At 51.8% G+C, this 17,960-nt stretch overlaps 8 protein-coding genes across 8 annotated transcripts; 3 read left to right on the forward strand and 5 right to left on the reverse strand.

Annotated features, from left to right (window-relative positions):
• Window positions 1-234: 234 nt before the first annotated feature.
• On the reverse strand, window positions 235-861 carry N0V89_008961 (uncharacterized protein; the record flags this gene model as incomplete). Its single annotated transcript, XM_056217714.1, has 1 exon — window positions 235-861. One exon carries the CDS (start codon window positions 859-861, stop codon window positions 235-237), a length of 627 nt encoding a protein of 208 aa, XP_056069270.1.
• A 2,750-nt stretch (window positions 862-3,611) lies between these two features.
• Window positions 3,612-4,883, reverse strand: N0V89_008962 (uncharacterized protein; the record flags this gene model as incomplete). Its single annotated transcript, XM_056217715.1, has 5 exons — window positions 3,612-3,839; window positions 3,890-3,993; window positions 4,048-4,078; window positions 4,129-4,586; window positions 4,637-4,883. 5 exons carry the CDS (start codon window positions 4,881-4,883, stop codon window positions 3,612-3,614), a joined length of 1,068 nt encoding a protein of 355 aa, XP_056069271.1.
• Window positions 4,884-6,683: 1,800 nt separating this feature from the next.
• On the forward strand, window positions 6,684-8,007 carry N0V89_008963 (uncharacterized protein; the record flags this gene model as incomplete). The annotated part of the gene is made up of 2 exons (XM_056217716.1): window positions 6,684-6,692; window positions 6,886-8,007. The coding sequence occupies 2 exons, from the start codon at window positions 6,684-6,686 to the stop codon at window positions 8,005-8,007; spliced, it is 1,131 nt and encodes a 376-aa protein (XP_056069272.1).
• A 1,060-nt stretch (window positions 8,008-9,067) lies between these two features.
• N0V89_008964 (uncharacterized protein) lies at window positions 9,068-10,094 on the reverse strand (the record flags this gene model as incomplete). Its single annotated transcript, XM_056217717.1, has 2 exons — window positions 9,068-9,099; window positions 9,680-10,094. 2 exons carry the CDS (start codon window positions 10,092-10,094, stop codon window positions 9,068-9,070), a joined length of 447 nt encoding a protein of 148 aa, XP_056069273.1.
• An 813-nt stretch (window positions 10,095-10,907) lies between these two features.
• N0V89_008965 (uncharacterized protein) lies at window positions 10,908-12,458 on the reverse strand (the record flags this gene model as incomplete). Its single annotated transcript, XM_056217718.1, has 1 exon — window positions 10,908-12,458. The coding sequence occupies one exon, from the start codon at window positions 12,456-12,458 to the stop codon at window positions 10,908-10,910; it is 1,551 nt and encodes a 516-aa protein (XP_056069274.1).
• Window positions 12,459-12,950: 492 nt separating this feature from the next.
• Window positions 12,951-14,592, forward strand: N0V89_008966 (uncharacterized protein; the record flags this gene model as incomplete). Its single annotated transcript, XM_056217719.1, has 3 exons — window positions 12,951-13,485; window positions 13,535-13,746; window positions 13,807-14,592. 3 exons carry the CDS (start codon window positions 12,951-12,953, stop codon window positions 14,590-14,592), a joined length of 1,533 nt encoding a protein of 510 aa, XP_056069275.1.
• A 732-nt stretch (window positions 14,593-15,324) lies between these two features.
• N0V89_008967 (uncharacterized protein) lies at window positions 15,325-16,014 on the forward strand (the record flags this gene model as incomplete). Its single annotated transcript, XM_056217720.1, is given in 2 exon segments — window positions 15,325-15,689; window positions 15,702-16,014. The coding sequence occupies 2 exon segments, from the start codon at window positions 15,325-15,327 to the stop codon at window positions 16,012-16,014; spliced, it is 678 nt and encodes a 225-aa protein (XP_056069276.1).
• A 130-nt stretch (window positions 16,015-16,144) lies between these two features.
• N0V89_008968 (uncharacterized protein) lies at window positions 16,145-17,213 on the reverse strand (the record flags this gene model as incomplete). The annotated part of the gene is made up of 2 exons (XM_056217721.1): window positions 16,145-16,723; window positions 16,773-17,213. 2 exons carry the CDS (start codon window positions 17,211-17,213, stop codon window positions 16,145-16,147), a joined length of 1,020 nt encoding a protein of 339 aa, XP_056069277.1.
• Window positions 17,214-17,960: the final 747 nt, after the last annotated feature.

Consider the following 17,960-nt stretch of genomic DNA (forward strand, 5'->3'; position numbering starts at 1 on the left):
ATGGAGCATTAAGGCATGAGCCTATGGGGTTTTCAAAAATGCTTCTCACAGCATTGCATTGCAATTAAGCAATACATTCACGTGCCGCAGATCTCTCTGTGCGCGCTTCCACCCATACATACCAAATCAATGAATAAGAGAACAAAATTACATCTCATCACACTGCGCATAGGCAAACGCCGTAGCCCTTCCACCACCGTCCCCAAGTTCCTTGTATAATATTGATGCTGTGCCTCAATGATTACAATACTTCATTAGAAACCCCTCACACTGCCTCTCGCTACTCTTCGCATGCGGCCACCACTGGAACGCCTGCAGGTACGCGTGCGCGAGCGCGAGCTGCTCGCGCCGCTGCCAGCTCACGCCCGTGCACGTGCGGTCGCGCATCGCAGCGTAGACGACTTCGCGGTGTTGTTGTTGCTGCTGGGGGTCGATGGTGACTTTGAGTGTGAGTGTAACGGAGGGGACGGGCTTATTCGACTGGCAGGCTGCGCGCTGGGGCGAGGTTGAGGAGGGCGCGTCGGGCATGTCGATGTCTTGGTTGTGGGGGGCGGGTCGCGTCTGGGGTTGTTGGGCGACTAGTTGCGCGTGCGGTACTTCGCTGTGCGTGTTGGGCGTGGATGTGGGATCAGGGTCGCGCGGTTCGTCGCTCATTACAGGGTAGAGATTTGGATTGTGGGCGTTGCAGCGCCAGAGGGCTTTGACGGCGGTGAGGAAGTCGATGCTGGGGTCGTGCTGTGTGGCTTCTAGAGCGAGGGATACGAGCGCGTCGAGGTGGGCGGGCGGGATGTAGGCGAGGGCGTGGCGGATGGCGGGTGTGATGTCTGCGGTAGATGTGTGGATGGATGTGAAGGACGGCATGATGGGGTTTTAAGCATTGGGTGCGACTTTGGACGAGGTGTGAGATGTGCATGGCGAGGGAAAGTGGGGTGTGATTGCAGGATGCAAGGGATGGGGATGTGCGTTGGTGATGGGTGGTTTCCTCTTTTTTCCTATCTCTTGCAGTTTGGTGGCACAACGCGAGCGAGATGTGTGGAAGAGCGGGTGGAACCTGTTTTGTCTGGCAGTTCTTTGGTTGCTGATTGACACTCTGTGGTGTAACTGTCATGCAGAGTAGGGTGTACCGTACCACGAGGGACGTGACGTTGGTAGTCCGACCTCTTCTGGTAAGCGCAACCCCACGCGGGAAGGCGTCGTGGTGCGTTACTTCCGACTTTCCCTACATCCGCACTCTTACCCTTCCATCACCGGGTACGTCCAGAAGTAGTTTGAGGCGTGTGTTTGATTCAAGAGTCCTCATTTCGTCCTCATGGTTCTCCTTGTTGCTGTCTGTTACTTTTTGAAACACCACAGGCGGCCCAATGGCAAGGTTGCACAAGCCAACAGGACGAACTGACATTGAGATGTTACACTTATGATATCATCACTCTTACTCTGCAAACATAGTAGCGCAGTAAAGCAGGCACGGCATCCGCGCGCTCGTGCTCGTAGACACGCGATATGCTTGATTTCCAACACGGAGGATACCCGATGGGCCCATGGCCCCTCGAATCCAACATTAGCTGATTATGTGTCAGGGTAGGGACTAAAAGAAGATAGTTGGGACACACCTACATATTCGTACCCATAACAAGTCACGACGATCCGGCAGTAGAATGCAAGCTTGACTGCCAATATTCTTAGGTTGGACTCCAGGGGGGTTGACCATAGATAGGAGCCTTCATCTGGTGTGGGCTGCGCTTTGTAGCTCAAAAGAGAGGTACGTCCGCATGTCAGCAAATGGAAAGACTCTCGTCGGATGTTGTAGAGTCCTGCTTGCTGCGCGTCGCGGGTCTCTCTCGCGAGCATCTTTCTGTTCTCGAATCTTGCGAATGCATCCGTTAACAGCAATAGCAGCACAGAAGACGACGCTCAACATACAACCAATGCACGAAAGAAGGCCAAGATAGCTTTTCGAGTCGGTGAAGTCGGGTGAGTTTGAAAGGTGGAGAGATTTTAGCCGTAGGCAAGTAATAATCAGGACCCTGGAATGGGATGAACAAGGTAACAAGAGACTGGGTGAAACACGGTACGTACAGAGATCCCACGTTCAGCATGAGCACAGCCCATATTTTCTTACTCCAAGAGAGCTTAACTGAGTCGAAAACTCTGGTTGACTGGACAATGACGGCAACATCGAGCACCATACCCATCGATTCGATAGCCAGGAAAGAAACCATCTGGTTCCCGCAGGCTCCCTTGATATTGATATCCCACTGAGATGCTAATGGACGGCATACTAGGAACACTTCTAGAATGGACCCGATCCCGTGCGCACCAGAAAGACTTAGTATGGCCAGAGAAGCATATTTGTGGCTGCTAGAAACCCAATTCATGTCGTATAGCGTACAGCAGGCGGAGATGCGCATGAGTGCGCCCACAAGCGACCACAATGCCTCGTTGACTAGGAGGGACTGGTCCCGATTAGCGTGAGATTAGGTACGAAGACGAAGGTGTATTCGGCATTTGCGTACCTTGGCCAGAGCGGCGACCATGTGCGGCGACAAGTCGCTTTGATGTCGGCCTCCTCCTTCATCACAGATGGCCCAGGTTACGAGACTGACCAGCAAGACACCAACAATGAAGGCCACAATTACGAGTCCGTCAGCTATCGCGAGCTGGCGGCGGTACTTTATGCACCACAGGAATATGAATGCCATAGATATGCACCCGAGTCCGACGAACAGCCAGCTCACAATGACCGTATTCCTAGCTAGCGAAGATTCGAAAGCGTGCATGGTAGGCGGTGGAGTGCAGTCGCAACAATAAGCAGTGGATCGTCCGAAGTGGAGATGCTAACGATCGAGACAACTCAAATGTCAGAAAAGGAAAAGGAAAACTCAAGCAGTCGAAATCTCGGCGTTACAAGAGACATCATATTGGAAGGTAGCCTTCTTGTGGCGGAACAAGGCTGAATCAAAATTGAGTGCATCGCGGTTCGGATTGGTACGCTTAATGCTAAGCTGCGCACAGCATGTGCAAGGTATAGAAAGACGTCTGCCAACCACAGCCAGAAGACACACATACTCACCAGTATGAACTACCTGATACGTTGCATGGCACTAGCAGGGGGAAGAGTATTGTGATAGAAGCGTGAGGTCTGCACCCTGCGTCTGAGGTCGCTTTTACCACGGGAACAAGTGTACACGCTTTCTTTTTGCAACGAATTTTTGTATGCGCTCTCATATTTTTATACTTCGACTAGTTCTATTTGTCGAATTCTTTGTTAAGAGTTGGCTTCGCCTTCCATCTTACACTCACTCTTGTGCTCTTGCTTACCGATGCCCCTTCATTGAGTCACTGCAGCAATGCTCTCAGCAAGACTGCCGAAGGGGCTCCCCCAGAAGCTGATCTGGTCTCTCACAACTTACAAACACTCGTTCATATCCTCTGCCTTCCACGATTTGACCTTATGCAGGTCTTCGCCCGAAGATCACCTATAGCGAACTAAGTCAGAGTGCAGGCGGTGAGTGATGTACGCAGCAGTCGAGGAAACGATGGAAATGAGCAAGTGGAACTATACGATGTCACTACCAAGCAAGCAAGTATCGAATGGGCGATTCAAGCCCCACCTAAAGAACCGCTTTGCAATCTGGATCTGAACGCCCGATTAGTCGACTACGACACTTGGCCAGGAACCGCCTGAGCCTCTTTAGTGCTTCAGGTCTCTTTTCAACATCACCAGCCTGCTGCTCCTCGTCGCTTGAACCCAATTGATAGACCTTCATCGACGAGAGTTGGGCTGTGTACAGGTTAGTGTGGATATGTGATGGCACCTCTTGCATCTTACCAAAGAACGCCTATGTTCATGTTAGCTTTTGAGTGAAACCTTGGGCATGGAAAGGCTTACAAAAGCGTCGGGGAACTTGACCTGATCTGCAGCAGCGAGTTTGATAACGTTCTGGTAGAAATAAACCTTCTTGCCTCCATTGATGCCGTCGTATTTATCTTTTACTACATATAGTCAGTACCGTAACCGGGAAATGATGGGTGTCTTGGGCAACGTACATTTTTCTCCACCGACAGTGGTGTGGAACATCTGCCAGCAATGTCAGCGATATCCAAACCCTGCAGATCCGTCTGACACACCTCATGTAGTAGAGTGCGGCTCGTCAGAGGGGCATTGACGATTTTGAGCTGGACCTCGTTGCCTGAGTTGTCGGCTTGTTTGGTCAAGAGCTTTGCCTCGTATTTCTGGAGGTTTGCGAAGCGCGTGTAGCTTTTTTTCATTCGATCACATACGGTGATGAGCGCACGTGGCTCTTGCCAGCCTTCGTCCATCCAGTCCTCATGTTCCTTGTCGTCTTTACCGACAGCCGGTACGTAATTGTCGTTGGTATGCTGCAAAGCTGGGTCCTCCCTCAAGCAGCTAACGCTACCACCAGTATATCGCATGTGGTACTTTGTGTTCTTCCATTGGTTCTTACGATCGCCATCCGTGATTTGCTCCCAGCTTGCGTCGTTATCACAGGAGAAGATGATGGCCGCTTGAGAGGGGTCATCGACTTTTTTATCTGCGGTGAATGCTCCGATAGCTGCGAGACGACCTAATCGAAAGATCAATATATATCTGTATGTCCAAGGGCTGTAGCATTACCTTGTACAAGGCTCCTGTTCTGATCCTTGAACAGCATCTTGAAAGCACGCTGCATGCCGACATCCGCATTCGCTTGCATTTTCGAAACTGTCGTTCTTGCCATGTCGTAAGCTTCAGCGACGGTGTCGTCGAATCCATCGAATGAGGAGCATGATGGATCGATGTAGTAATTTTGAGGACCAGCGAGAGTAGGGGGTACAATCAGTAGAACAAGGGCCGCTGCGGACTGGAACCACGAGAGGTACATGACGAGTAAACGCCGAAAAAGAAGACAAGTAATAGTAGATAGGAAGAAAATTTAATGTTGTAATGAACGTCGCAAAGGGACTAAGAAGGAAGTAAATAGGAATGTAGAAGTCCAGAGTACTCTACACTAGGTATCGTGGACGGTTAACGAGGCATAAGGAGCGTCAAATGCTATATCAAGATGCGCTCGTGTAAAATGTGAGCGTGGGTTGTCTCAGTAATTATTGCTGGTGTAAGAGACCTACCAAGCCGGGCTTTGCATATTTTCAGCCGCGCATCGTATCATCGTGCCTGCGCCTACATTTCAGAGAAGCGACATATCGATAGGCTAAGAACATGCAAAGCTTGAGGGCAATCTGGATTAAACTCCAAAGAGACCCATCTGTGCTAACAATATCCTATTCTTACGAGCGCCATGTTTCACAAAGACGGCTTCAGTCAAGCGTGTCGCTTACTGATCGTCCGGCATGCAAGCCACCGGCCACAACCGCTCAAGATCACCTGTTTGGGGGCGAAGTGACTAGGAGGCAGTGTCCTAAGTGCGTGGCGCTAAGCTCAATTCAGCCTAGCTAGCTTACGGGCTTCTGACGTGGACCCCAATCTCGTCTCCAATACGAAAGGACAGCTACCGACCCGCTTACTGCAACTTAGCATCAGCAACAACGTCAAGATGGCAGGCACAAAGATGCGGCTGGTGCCAATGCTAGTATATACAGACCAGCGCCACGATGCTTTGCAGGCCGACTTTCACGACTTTGATGCCCCGTTCTCTACAAATACTTCCGTTCCCTCTCAGACTCGTTCCAATTTCCTTTTGAATATGTTGCATGCTGTTCAGTCCTTAGCAATTATTTTCTCCCTTTCTTCTATAGGGTCCGCCAGTGGTCCTCTGTCTGCGCGGCAAGGACAAGTCACTTTTCCTCCCAGTAATGGACCTTGCCCGCAGAATGCCGGCCAGAAGCCTTGTAAGTCAAGTTTATGTTCCTGACCAAATGAAAACTCACTCGTGATAGTATCTTGCTTTGATAATAAGTGTGTAGATATACCTGAATCAGGTGTATGCCAGATCCAGACTCAACAAGGGTTTCCCGCCTGTGGTTGCTGCGGATTTGATGAGATCTTGTGTTCAGAATGTGGAGGAGACAATGGTAGTGGCCTCGTGAGTACTGAGTAAGATTCTATTTCTTGCGCCTCGCTCATTGAAGTCAGTGCAATGGGGCAGGCAAGTCTGGTGTCGCCTTCCAAGGCTGTGGCTGCACTAACGGAGATGGCGGCGGGACCCCAGCCGATAAGTTCAAGATTTGTCCCGAGAGCAATGGCAAAGATGCCATGGAATGCAGCAGCTCTGATTGCGGTGGCTGCACACAAATTCCTGGGGTGTGTGACAACAAACAGACTGGCAAAGACGATTCTGGCAAAGGCTTCTTCACGCACTGTGCCGGCTGCCCGGACGGGAATATCGGCTGCGACACTTGTGGTGGGGATGATGGCAACGGAAGATGTCAAGGCGGGCTTCCCGAGGCCTACAGCACCCCATACAAAGGTTGCAAATGCTCTGCAGGAGGCGGTGGTCCCATCATACCACCACCAATCTTTCCCTTCCCGATCCCTCCACCTGGATTTCCGATTGTCCCACCGGGTACACCTCAACCAAAAAAACAGTGTCCTCCCAACCCAGACGCGAAATGCGAAGAGTGTGGCGGCAACCAAAACTGGTGTCAGACCGGGCCAGATGCTGGGTGCCCGTGCAAAGACTCACAATGCCCTGCGAAAGATTCCGAGGAACAGCCAACCTGCAACGATGCGACCTGTAAGGGCGAAGATGGCAGGTGTACCATAGGTCCCCACGAAAACTGTGAATGTAAGGAAGAACAAGATGAGTGCCCGCCGGCTAGTGAGATCCTGGCCTGCAATGAATGCGGCGGAGCTGACGCAGACGGTAAATGCAAAGGTGTAAGTTACTACGATCTGATCTCTCGAGATAGCATTTTGACATGTTCCAGCTTGAGGAGCCAAAAGACAAGTGGAAAGGCTGCGAATGCATTGAATTAAGCGATGAGTCAGACGTAGAGTATACTGCTTATTCTGACAGCGAGCTGGAACAGTACGGTACCTTTTTTGATCAACTGCCAAGCAGCGATTCGGATAAGCCTAGAGAGCATCCCAGCAACAACCCAGCATGCCAGTCAGACAACGCCAACGGACCACTTCCGGACCAGCTCGTTACAGATGCTGGAAATAAGAAGCCCTCAGAGCTGCAGTACATGATGCGCGAAACTCTTTGCAACAACAAGTGCGAACTTCCTCAAGGGTTGCCTGCCGCATCTGTGGCAACAACCAAGGACGGAAACGATGGATGCGAAATAGCGATCATTCTGCCCAACAACGTCGAAGCATGGGCTTATCGCGCTACGCAATCCACAGGCCCACAGTGGCAAGACTGCTGGGACTCATTCGCCAATATCACGGAAAAGTGTGTTAAAAACGACCCTGCCACCGGCTGGGTCAATGGCCCCGACGACTATCAATTCTACCAAAGCGGGATTAGACCCCTAAATGGTGATGGTTCAAAGCACGGCCAGCTTGACGGGAGCAATGCACTCAAAGACGCGACTCCGTCACAGCCTTCACCGCCAACACCTACTGAAACTATCGGACTATCTCCAACGGGAGACGGGATCAATTGCCTCTCTAACGATCAGGGGGGCTGGCTGTGGGATTGCGGCGACATAGTGAATAAGTTCGGCGATGACGAACAGATATGCACCAACGACAGCAAGTACTGCTCTACTGATCTCAACAACATCGGCGAATCATACTGCAAGGCCTCAGGCGCGAAATGCGATTCTAACGGTTCGGGAACCATGAAGATCAGCTCATATTGCGCCATTGCTACGTCTCAGAGCTGCTCGCTGGTCATCGCGGACAAGCTTGCTAGTTTTGGTTTCCCTGGAAGCTCTTGTATAACAGGAAGGGATATCAAGAATTTCATTGCGGCGGAACGGAGTGCGGATGGATGCGGTGGACCGCCGGATCAGGGGCGCATTGCTATGGCTTTTGCTAACAATGGAGCGGCGACGTGGTGTTTGGCGGGATCGAAAGCTCCTGGTATATGTGCTGCGTGAGCGCCTCATTCTATTGCCTGTTCTGTAGTTGTTTATGTTAGAATCTCAAAATCATTATACACAATGTTCTGGCTTGTTGTTTGTGACCTCTTTCCTCCTGGATATACTTAATCAGGGAGGCATTCCTATTCGAATCAATCCAGTGACCGAATTTTGCTAGATATTTGAACTAGACGAAGGTTCGGGGAAAAGGATCGTTGTACATTGGAAGCTAACTTACTAGCGATAACCCTGCATGCAGAGGTGTGGCTCACCGCTACTTTACACAGGAAGCTCACTTTTGATCAACACCTTGTCTGTAAGTTCAATCTACGAATATTCGCTCTAGAATGTCCCACACAGCCAAACGACCAACTACACTGCTATACGTAAACTAGAACTAACGGCATTAGAATGTAACTTGACCTCGTAGTATGCTGTTGCAGCTGAGTCCGGTCCCAATACGAACCACGTGACTAGTCATTTACCTGCACCTTACCGGGCAAGAACACTTGGCTATCGATCTGAGTGGGACATATCCTAACCTTTTATAGAAATCCAGTGTAATCTTTTACACTTTTCACATACACTGTTGATGCTATTGGCCATCGAGATCAATATTTGGCGCTCAGGGAAAGGGTGCACCGTCTCAAAAGTCACATCAACCCCATTTGATATAGACCTGTGAGACTGCAAACAAGCAGTAGCTCTGTATCTAGGCTTTGAAGCTATTTAAGATATGTATTTGTCAATGTATCGCTTGATCATCGTTCAGGTGTGTCTTTGCCTTTCAATCTATAGACCCGAGTCTTGAGTAATCAATTCCAAGATTTTCGCTCAACGCAGGGATCCAGTGAGCTTACGCGCTACCATTCCCAAAGGACTTCCTTTTTCAAACTCCGGTCTGTTCCAGACGACTTTCTGAGGTAGTTGAATCGGCAGGTAGACACTGATGTTGTTCCTCGGAGTCAGTACTTGCAAGTCGTATTGAATATTGCATCAGCAGCAGGCTTGACTTCCTGAACGCCCTGCAAACCTTGTCCAACGACAAAAACCTGCACTGCCGCAAAACTGGCAATGTTTAGTTCTCTATCTCGACGAGTAGGATTGCGACTTACATTGCAGTCAGTGCAAATACGTCTATCCTCCTCGCCTCCGTGAACAACATCAAGCAAATCGACACAAGCACATTGAAACCTGTGATAGTGCCAAGCCGCGCTATGAGAGGATCGTGCTTCGTAAGAACCCAGATTGAGGCTACCGGTAACAGGGCCGCAATGGCGCTTGTGATCCAAAATGTCAACCTGAAGATGCTGTCGTCTCCGACTGATAGCACACCAAGGCTCGGATTGAGCTTCTTCCAGCGAGAGCCCCCGCATGCTTCGATGCACGTGATGGCTCGAGCACAAAGCCACGTTGAAAAATGGTCGATTTCTTTCCGGGGTCTTAGGCAAACTAGCTCTTGGCTATATGTGTCCGGCTTCTTGACCGTGCCCCATACATAACTTTCGGGGCCCACCAACCCGGGAGGTCCTATGGCATCACTCCAGAGAAATGCCTGGATGTCCTTTAAGTCGTAGTCGTCGGGTGGTTTCATTGATAGAATGGTAGATTGTTGAATAAGTGCGTGATCTGCTCATTGTGTAATAGAGATAAGCGCAACACAGAGCAAACTGTAGGCTACCACACTCACTATACTCCTTAAGAAGGTCCCTCATCCTGAGTACCATGTCGCGTTGATCTGTATCCCCATCTCTTGGCTGACCTTTGACTTCCTCATCGGACGTCATCAACCATCTTGAATCATGAGCGTAGAACTCTTTATATTCGCCACTCTGATAGTCCTTGTTTTCGAGGCTGATAAGTTCAGCTTCAAGTTGCATCAGCTCGTTCTGGTAATATAGCAGGTTTCGCGCATTCAAGGCACCGAAGCGCCTGAACATGGCTGTTGGAGGTACAACACCCATACGTGTTGCCAGCGTAGGATAACCTTTGGCTAGGTGAGCGAAGGGACCTGACCGTGCTGTAGTTGGTGCTACATTAGTTTTCCAGTCGAGTGGTGCTACTGGTGTTGCGGATCCTCGCGCATCTGCGGTTGCATCAGACATTGTAGAATTAAGAGATAGAGCGTAAGAGAAGATGAAGATGGCGACTGAGGAGGGCGCGACCGCAATCTTAAACTAGCTCGGGAAGACATAGCCTGTGCTTCACGTAACAACAAACGGGACTAACAATGACGTGAGAGGGGCTGTGTCACGTACGACATGTCGCGAGTCAATCAACTTTGATAGCGCTGTCAATGTATTCTCCGTCCACATTCGCCTAATATACCTCATGCGCGACTGGGTAGCTACAAGATCACGCAATTTCTCTCAACGCTCGGTCGCGATGTGGTGAGAAGAGGGTGTACTTCCCGCCAGGCAATCCACCACGCGAGCTTTTGTAATCTGGCTGTAGCTTAGGCCAGACACCCTAAAATTACTCAATGCCAAGCTGGAGAACTAGTCTTCATTCACCAGGCTGCCCTGAGATGGCATGATTTGGGTGTCACATTGTGGATCAAGTTACCCCTGGATGCATCGCTAATCAACAATACCACCCGGAAAACGGCCGGCTAATTCGTACGACAGCCAGAGTGCTGGACGTATACATGAGTACTTTCGTTCACTGTATCGCCACCAAGAAATTAACACGTCTACGGCGCAGCTACTACCAGTGGTCGGCTTTACGATCCACTGAGTAACCCGAAGCTGGAGCTGCACTTGACTGAGCGGGATATGGAACCCTGGGTACACTCAGTCATTAAAGTACACGCAATTCGTCATACGCATTACCCATCCAACTACTGCACGCAGTCCGCCCATATGCTCGAAGAGTCTGCACCGCATTATCATCTCAGGCCTCACATACGAACCGTACCATCACCACTCCACAAACCTCTCCACCCACCTCAGCCCCTCCCTCCTCCTCTGCACACACTGCACCCACATCCTCCTCTCAGGAGGCCGATGCGCCTTCCCCGTCAGCGTCGCCCTGGCCCACTCCGGAATCCCCCCCTCCACCATCTCCTCCTCCTCAACCCCAATAACACACTTACATATCGCGATAATAAGCAGCGGATCCCACCACCCCTCCACATGCCACTGTTTCAGAATCTCGATGCCATCGTACCGCAGCACGCGATCGCGGCATTTAAGCAGGAGCGTGAATAAGGGCACGATGATACCCAGGTCGAGCACGAAGAGGCCTGAGAAGTAGGAGATGGGGGAGCCTGCGTTGCGGATTCTGAGGATGTCGTGGGAGAGCCGGATGATGGATGTGAAGTCTGAGAGGTGGTCGTCGTAGCCCATTTCGTTGACGTAGATAATACCTGCGAGCGTGACTTTTGCGTTGAGCGCTTGGATCTGCAGCATGGTGGCTGTGACGAACTCGCGGAGTGTGCTCTTCGCTGTGCGCCGCGTGCGTTGGAAGACGGGCGAGAAGGCGAGGATCCAGCGGCACATTTCGGCGTAGTATTTTGCTTGTTCGGCTTCGACTTCTGGGGAGAGCTTGAAGGAGGCGGTGTGGATGTTTGTGCCGACGGTTGTGACGACGCTGTCCGGGGGAGCTGTTTTGAAGGGGCGGATGAGGGAGGCTGGGTCGGTGTGCTGCCAGGTGGTGGGGATGAAGTGGCAGCAGCGTTGCATTATGATGTGCCAGTAGCGTTTTGCTTCGTCTAGGTTGGCGAAGACGAGGGGCATGGATGCTGCGATGGGGGCATCTTCATTCAGGAGCTTCTCGTGCGTCTCGACAGTGCGCCAGTCGTTGATGGTCGAGATTGTGATATCCAGGTTGCGGAACGCGTCCGCGATATCGTCTTCCACCTTTGAGGGACGGTCTGCTTGTGGTAATTGGTAGTAAATGCGCAGACCGTATTGGGCATGCATGACGGCTTTGTAGCGGTCGCCACTATGAGATTCGAAGCATACGATTAGCAAGCATGCGATGAGCGCATCACGTGGTCCAGATCCAGTGTCGATCGCGTGCTGTATCTTTTTTAATGCTCTGCCATATGTCTGATATGCAAACTGTCGTTGTAACTTTGCTAGCTCTTCCAAGTGCTTCGTATTTGTGCCAGTCGCCGCCGCCGTACGAAGCGACTTGTGAAGCGCGCCGATGGCGACAACGGCATCTCGGATAAATGCTTCGTGGTGGCATCCTTGAAGCATGAGACGATTCCAGACTGACCAATCCCATGCGCTCTGGAATCCGGATGTCGTCTCTTGGTGGAAGTACTTTAGGTACTGGTTCTCCACATCGGTCTCGCCAGGCAGGGTAGCAGTGGGCCGGAAGGTGGTCAAGCTCAATATGTCGTCCTGTTTAGGAAGCAGGATCCGCTCAACCTTACGCCTGTCCGCTGTTGCTCCGGTCGCAATGGAGAACTTGAAAGCTGTGGTATAGTCGCAGTGGAGCTTAGCTTTGATGCAGCGCATGCACTGTGGATGCAGCTCGTCGCATTTGATCCTTCTTTGCCTGCATGTAGTGCATCCATTCTTCGACCTCTGGTGGCTTGCCCTTTTGCCAAATTCCATTTTTGATAGAGGCGCGCATGCAGGTGGAGACGGGATGGCGTTTCGCTTACGAAAGATGTCGGCGATGCTTGTGTAACACGTAAGATGTCGCGAGGCCAGCGAATGGGATCCATTCCACGACCTACGCTCGTTAATGTCGCCCAATCAGCTTCGACCTGCTACACGGCTGTCATGTGACCTTCGCGTGCCATGCGGATTAACGTGACCCAGATGGCATGGCAGGATCTAGTGTAGTTTGGGGTAGGAGAAGCTTTTTCAGATTTGCGTTAGTTGCTTTGTTGGCCCTGCTGAGAGCCACGGCAAGACTGAGCCGTCTTATGAAGAGGCAATTACTATTGCATATAAATCGCAGGCGGTTAACGCCTTGTTGTAGAGACAGGGCACAGCGTCAGCATGCATCTCATACTTCCCTTGCTCGGCGCCTTCCTTGCCTACAACATCTACCTCGTGTACTACCGCCTTTACCTCTCACCCATAGCCCACTTCCCCGGCCCAAAGCTCGCTGCTGCAACATACTGGTACGAATTCTACTACGACATCATCCTCGGCGGGAAATACATATGGAAGGTGAAAGAATGGCACGGGAAATACGGACCAGTGATTCGTATCAACCCGGGTGGACTCCACGTTGCCGACCCAACGTTCTGGGACGTTGCGTATACGCATAGCACGGATCGCAATAGAAGAGATAAATGTACGTGGGAAACGTGGGGCATTGCGATCCCTACTTCTATGCTGGGCACTGCACCGCACGCGTTGCACAAGATTCGAAGAACCTCCATCAACCCGTTCTTCTCGAAGCAGAACGTGCGGAAGCTCGAGCCGGGTATTGAGGAACGGGTTCAGGCTTTGGTCAGGAAATTCAAGGAGAAAGGTGATGGAGGGGAGGTCGTGCAGATGGCGTATGCGTACTCTGCTTTCGCTAATGGTGTGTAGTTGTGAAATGTTGCTGATGTGCCTGCGCTGATGGTGGACAGACGTCGTGATGCAGTACTGCTTTGGTCGATCCGATCACCATATTGAAGCGCCAGAATTCGACCCCTCGTTCCACAAGACATCGTTCGGCGCCGCTAGTGCAATCGCGCTGTTGAAGCACCTGCCCTGGTTCTTGTTGATCATGTGGGCCCTGCCAGAGTCTGTGGCTATGAAGATGGGCGACGAGGTTTCTGCGAATGTCAAGTTGAAGAGAGTATGTTGTGATAACAGACGATCTTACTTGGAGTGTGTTAGGCTGATTTAGGCTTGATAGGAGCGCGTGGGACAGATCGAGGAGGTCCGAAAAGCTGGCTTTGAGAAGGAAGATGAAGAAAACAAGACTGTCTTCCATACCTTGTTGCAAAGCAACCTGCCTGCAAAGGAAAAGGAAACAGAACGATTAGCCGAAGAGGCTGTCCTTCTGGTCGGAGCGGGTACACACACGACATCGTTCATTCTCGCGGTCGTCACATTTCACCTTCTCTCCAACCCTTCCTTCCTACAAAAGCTTCGTGAAGAGCTCCGTACAGTACTTCCAGAAGTGAACAGCCACGCGCCGCTGATGCAGCTGGAGAGGCTTCCGTTTCTGACCGCGGTGTTGAAGGAGGGTTTGAGAGTAGGTCACGGCGCAGTGGTGAGGAGTTCTCGCATCGCAGTAGACACATCGCTGGAGTGCGGAAAATGGACAATACCAGCGGGCACACCAGTCGCCATGACCATTCCACTCACGCACTGGAACGAAACAATCTTTCCAGATCCGCATACATTCGAGCCCCATCGCTGGCTGGGCGATGACTCAGCTCGTCTCGACAAGTACCTGGTCGCGTTTTCGAAAGGGTCAAGAGGTTGTGTAGGCATAAATCTGGCGTGGGCAGAGCTGTATATGTGCACTGCGGGAGTATTCCGGCGGTTTGGCTCCAAAGATGTGAGGGAGCCTGGGGACCTTGGTTATATGGAGCTGTACGAGACGGACGTAAGCGATGTGGAAATGGTGAGCGATCGCTTCTTCCCCGTAGCAAAGGAGGGCTCAAAGGGAATACGTGTACGAATGTCGAGTTGATTCGTCAGGAAAATCAGAACTGCCGATCGTGCCAAAGGGGTAGCGATGAAACCGATAAGGAGTTCGCAGCAATCAGAAACCATTAAAGTCGTTCGTACATCTTGTAACAAGACTCGGAGCCATTTGAAGAGCCGAAACGTAGAGTCTGAGAGATGCGTTCTCTGTTCATTTTGAAAGCCGACTGGGGGGAGACGATCTAGCGTGCATGGCAGTCTGCTGTAGAAGTAGCCATTTTATTCCACTATTCGCCAGGTTGGCCCAAGATTGTTGTCGTGGATGGTATTGATAGCATCTCGAAGATCTCAAAGGATGACTGACGTCATACAAGGCTGAAGTTAGCGCGCCGGCAAAGCTTAGGACCGAAACCACAAACCACCTCAAGCGGGGCCGACGCGTCTCACATGGTTCTTTTAACACATCTCGCGCTGAGAATAGCCGCAGTCTATCCAACAGTAGCACCATCAGAATGGGGAGCCAGCCTCGCGCTCAGCTAACAATGAACAAGGGAAAGATTGCCTCGATTATATCACTGCAGGCCTACGCCGCTCTTGATCCTTTCCCTAGCTAACAAAGAACGCGTACAATTCACTACTTTAGGCTGAGGCTCTTTCTCCTCTTCTTCAGCGCCGATACAAGTTACCACAGTTCCCTTTCCAGTTGGCCTCTTCCGCAGCCAGCAGTTCCTACAATCGATCCGCAACCACGGCCTCCTTGCGCCGCATCTACGTCGCCATGCCCCTCGCAAAACACACCTACCACACCGCCGCCCCAATACCGCCGCACATCTCCCGTTCCGAAGTCCTCGTCGCCCTGCATGACCACAACACTTGCCTCTCGCTACAAGCCCTAACCGCAGGCCACGAACTCCTCCCCTCAACCGACCCCACCACCCTAAAGGATCCCTTCTGGTACCCGACCGACACGTACCCACCGTCTACCTACCGCGTCACCGAGATCATCAAATACCTCCCGTGGTTCTCGTGGGCGAAGTACTCGCTCGTCTTCCCGTCTGTGTTTCAGAGTACACCACAGGGATTGAAGACACGCGCGGATACGAGTGGGGTGGTGTTACGGGCGGAATACCGTGTTCTGGAGGAGTAAGGTTGAAGGGGCGTTGAGAGGGAGGGCGAGGGGCTGGAGGATGGAGGGTGGGTGCTGGTTGAGGATGTGGAGGTTGTGTGTGTGTGGTGGATGATGCCGCTTGTGAGGGGGAAGATGGAGGAGGCGCACAGGGATATATGTCAGAAGGTTGTAGAGACGGTCGTTAGGGAGAAAGAGGAGAAGGAACGGGAGGCTGCTAGCAGAGAGGCGGGGAAGGGAAAGCAGAGGGAGGCGCCGTTAGATGGCTCCTATGTGCACGTAGGCGGAGACGTGGGACCGCCGCTACAAAGGCAAGAGATGGAGAAGATAACGTACGGGTGAGCGTCCGAGAGCTGGATGTGAAGACGAGTGTGGATGCGGGTTTGTTGTACAGGGATAGTGTGTGAGACTTGCTAATTAATTAGATATAATGAATAGAACTTACATAACTCACGTGGCCACTCAGCAACATCTATGGCGACGCCTTCGCTTTGTCCTCTTTCAACGCAGCCTCTCGACTTGCTTTCGGAGCCTCCCCTAACCGGTCAACGGCTTCATTTGGAAGACCGTCCCCGTCAGCCTCTTCTTCTGTGAACACCTCTCGCAAACGCCCAACTTCTTCTCCGGTAAGACCTACTTCATCCCTGAAGTAGCCGTCCGGGCCGTTCCACCTCCTCTCCACCTCGGCTATAAGCGCTTCCATGCTCTCTCTGCGCGCTCCCACCATGCGCTCACACTTCCTCCTCGCTTCCTCCGGACCGTACTCTTCGAATGCGCCCTTCTTGAGCAGCCGCTCCACGTTGATATGCCGAGTCGGCGCAAGCCCCTTGTCGGAAAGCGTGTACTCGTGCGCGACAACATCAGGCGAAACACCCAGAAGTAGTAAGAGAAGCGAAATAAACACGCCCGTGCGATTATTGCCAGTCGTACAATGCATGAAAACTGCTGCGGACGGTGCACCTCCCCTCGCAGAAGCAAGCACATGTCTCAGCACCGTTCGAAACATGGGCGCGCCCGCAATGAGGATCTCGACGAACGCCGTCACGATACCCTACGTCCTACCTTCAGCCTACGTCTGGATGTATAGAGGGGAGGCTCACATCAGTTCCCTCCCCAGCATACAATTCATATCTCTTCCTCGCCGCCTCCTCTGTATACTGCTCTTCTGCAAACACGGGTGTCCATCTCCGCTCAATACCGGATATTTCTCTGTACCCACCCGTCTTCTCGATTTGCTGCTTGCTCCGCAGGTCGAAGTCGGTTTTGATTCCCAGCTTTCGTAGTTTTCCTTCGCCTTCCGGTGTGATCCTGTTGGTGTCTGAGCCGCGGAAAAGGATACCTTTGCGGACACGCTTGGTTGGGGCGTGTGATGGGGTGCAGAGGGGCCAACCGCCGATGTCGCGGAAGTTGGAGAGGCCGGGGATGATGTGGAAGGGGGCAAAATTTGGGTGAGGAGGACGGGAAGGAGGTTCGGTAGTTTGGGAAGGATGAGTTTCGGCGGCTTGGGAAGGGGCGACTTCGACGGGCTTGACTGAGAGCATTGCCGCTGTTGACTCGGCGAATGGGCATCGGTTAGCAAGCGCATGAGTGTGACGGGGACCACATGGTGATAAGCCAGAGAAGAGAGTTGGGCCTCGACGAGAAGATGTGCGGGGAGGTGGGTTCAAGTACGTATGTAAAGGAACAACCCCGAATGCGGGGTGAGCACTCCACGTTTTGTACAACATGCCCCCTGCTAGCGCCATGCAACGTGCGAGGTAATATATCCCTGCGGTACTTAATGTGATTGACGACACACCGTGCGGGCCCGCGGGCTGAGCTCATCGTTGCACTGAGGGTACCCATCTCCACCTAGAAAACATGGCCAACAACCCAATAGCCCGACTCAAGACACAACGTCTCCGTAGGACTCACTCCACCAAGTAAACATGGCCAATGGTCGACTGTGAACAGCTTGACTCAACACACAATGTCTGCCTGGTCAGAGCGACAGATGTGTGGACTCACTATACTAAGAAAACATCGTCAACAGCCCAACAGCCCAACGGCTTTGATCAATGCACAATGTCTTCGTGGTCAGAGCGTTGGATGTGAGTCTACTTGAATACTGCTTGGAAAAACAGTCATCTACCAATATTGACTCATGACTACCGCAGTATAAGTTCGCTCACTTATCCGCTTCAAGAGCTAGAAACACACATCTTTGCAAACAATTACCCGGTCAAGCTCTACAGCCTATTTCGATAGAACGATATATCAACATTCAGTATTTGCAACGGCGCCATGTC

This window comes from Didymosphaeria variabile (assembly GCF_027946475.1).
Source record: "Didymosphaeria variabile strain IMI 356815 chromosome Unknown scaffold_6, whole genome shotgun sequence".
Classification (NCBI taxonomy): Eukaryota; Fungi; Ascomycota; class Dothideomycetes; order Pleosporales; family Didymosphaeriaceae; genus Didymosphaeria; species Didymosphaeria variabile.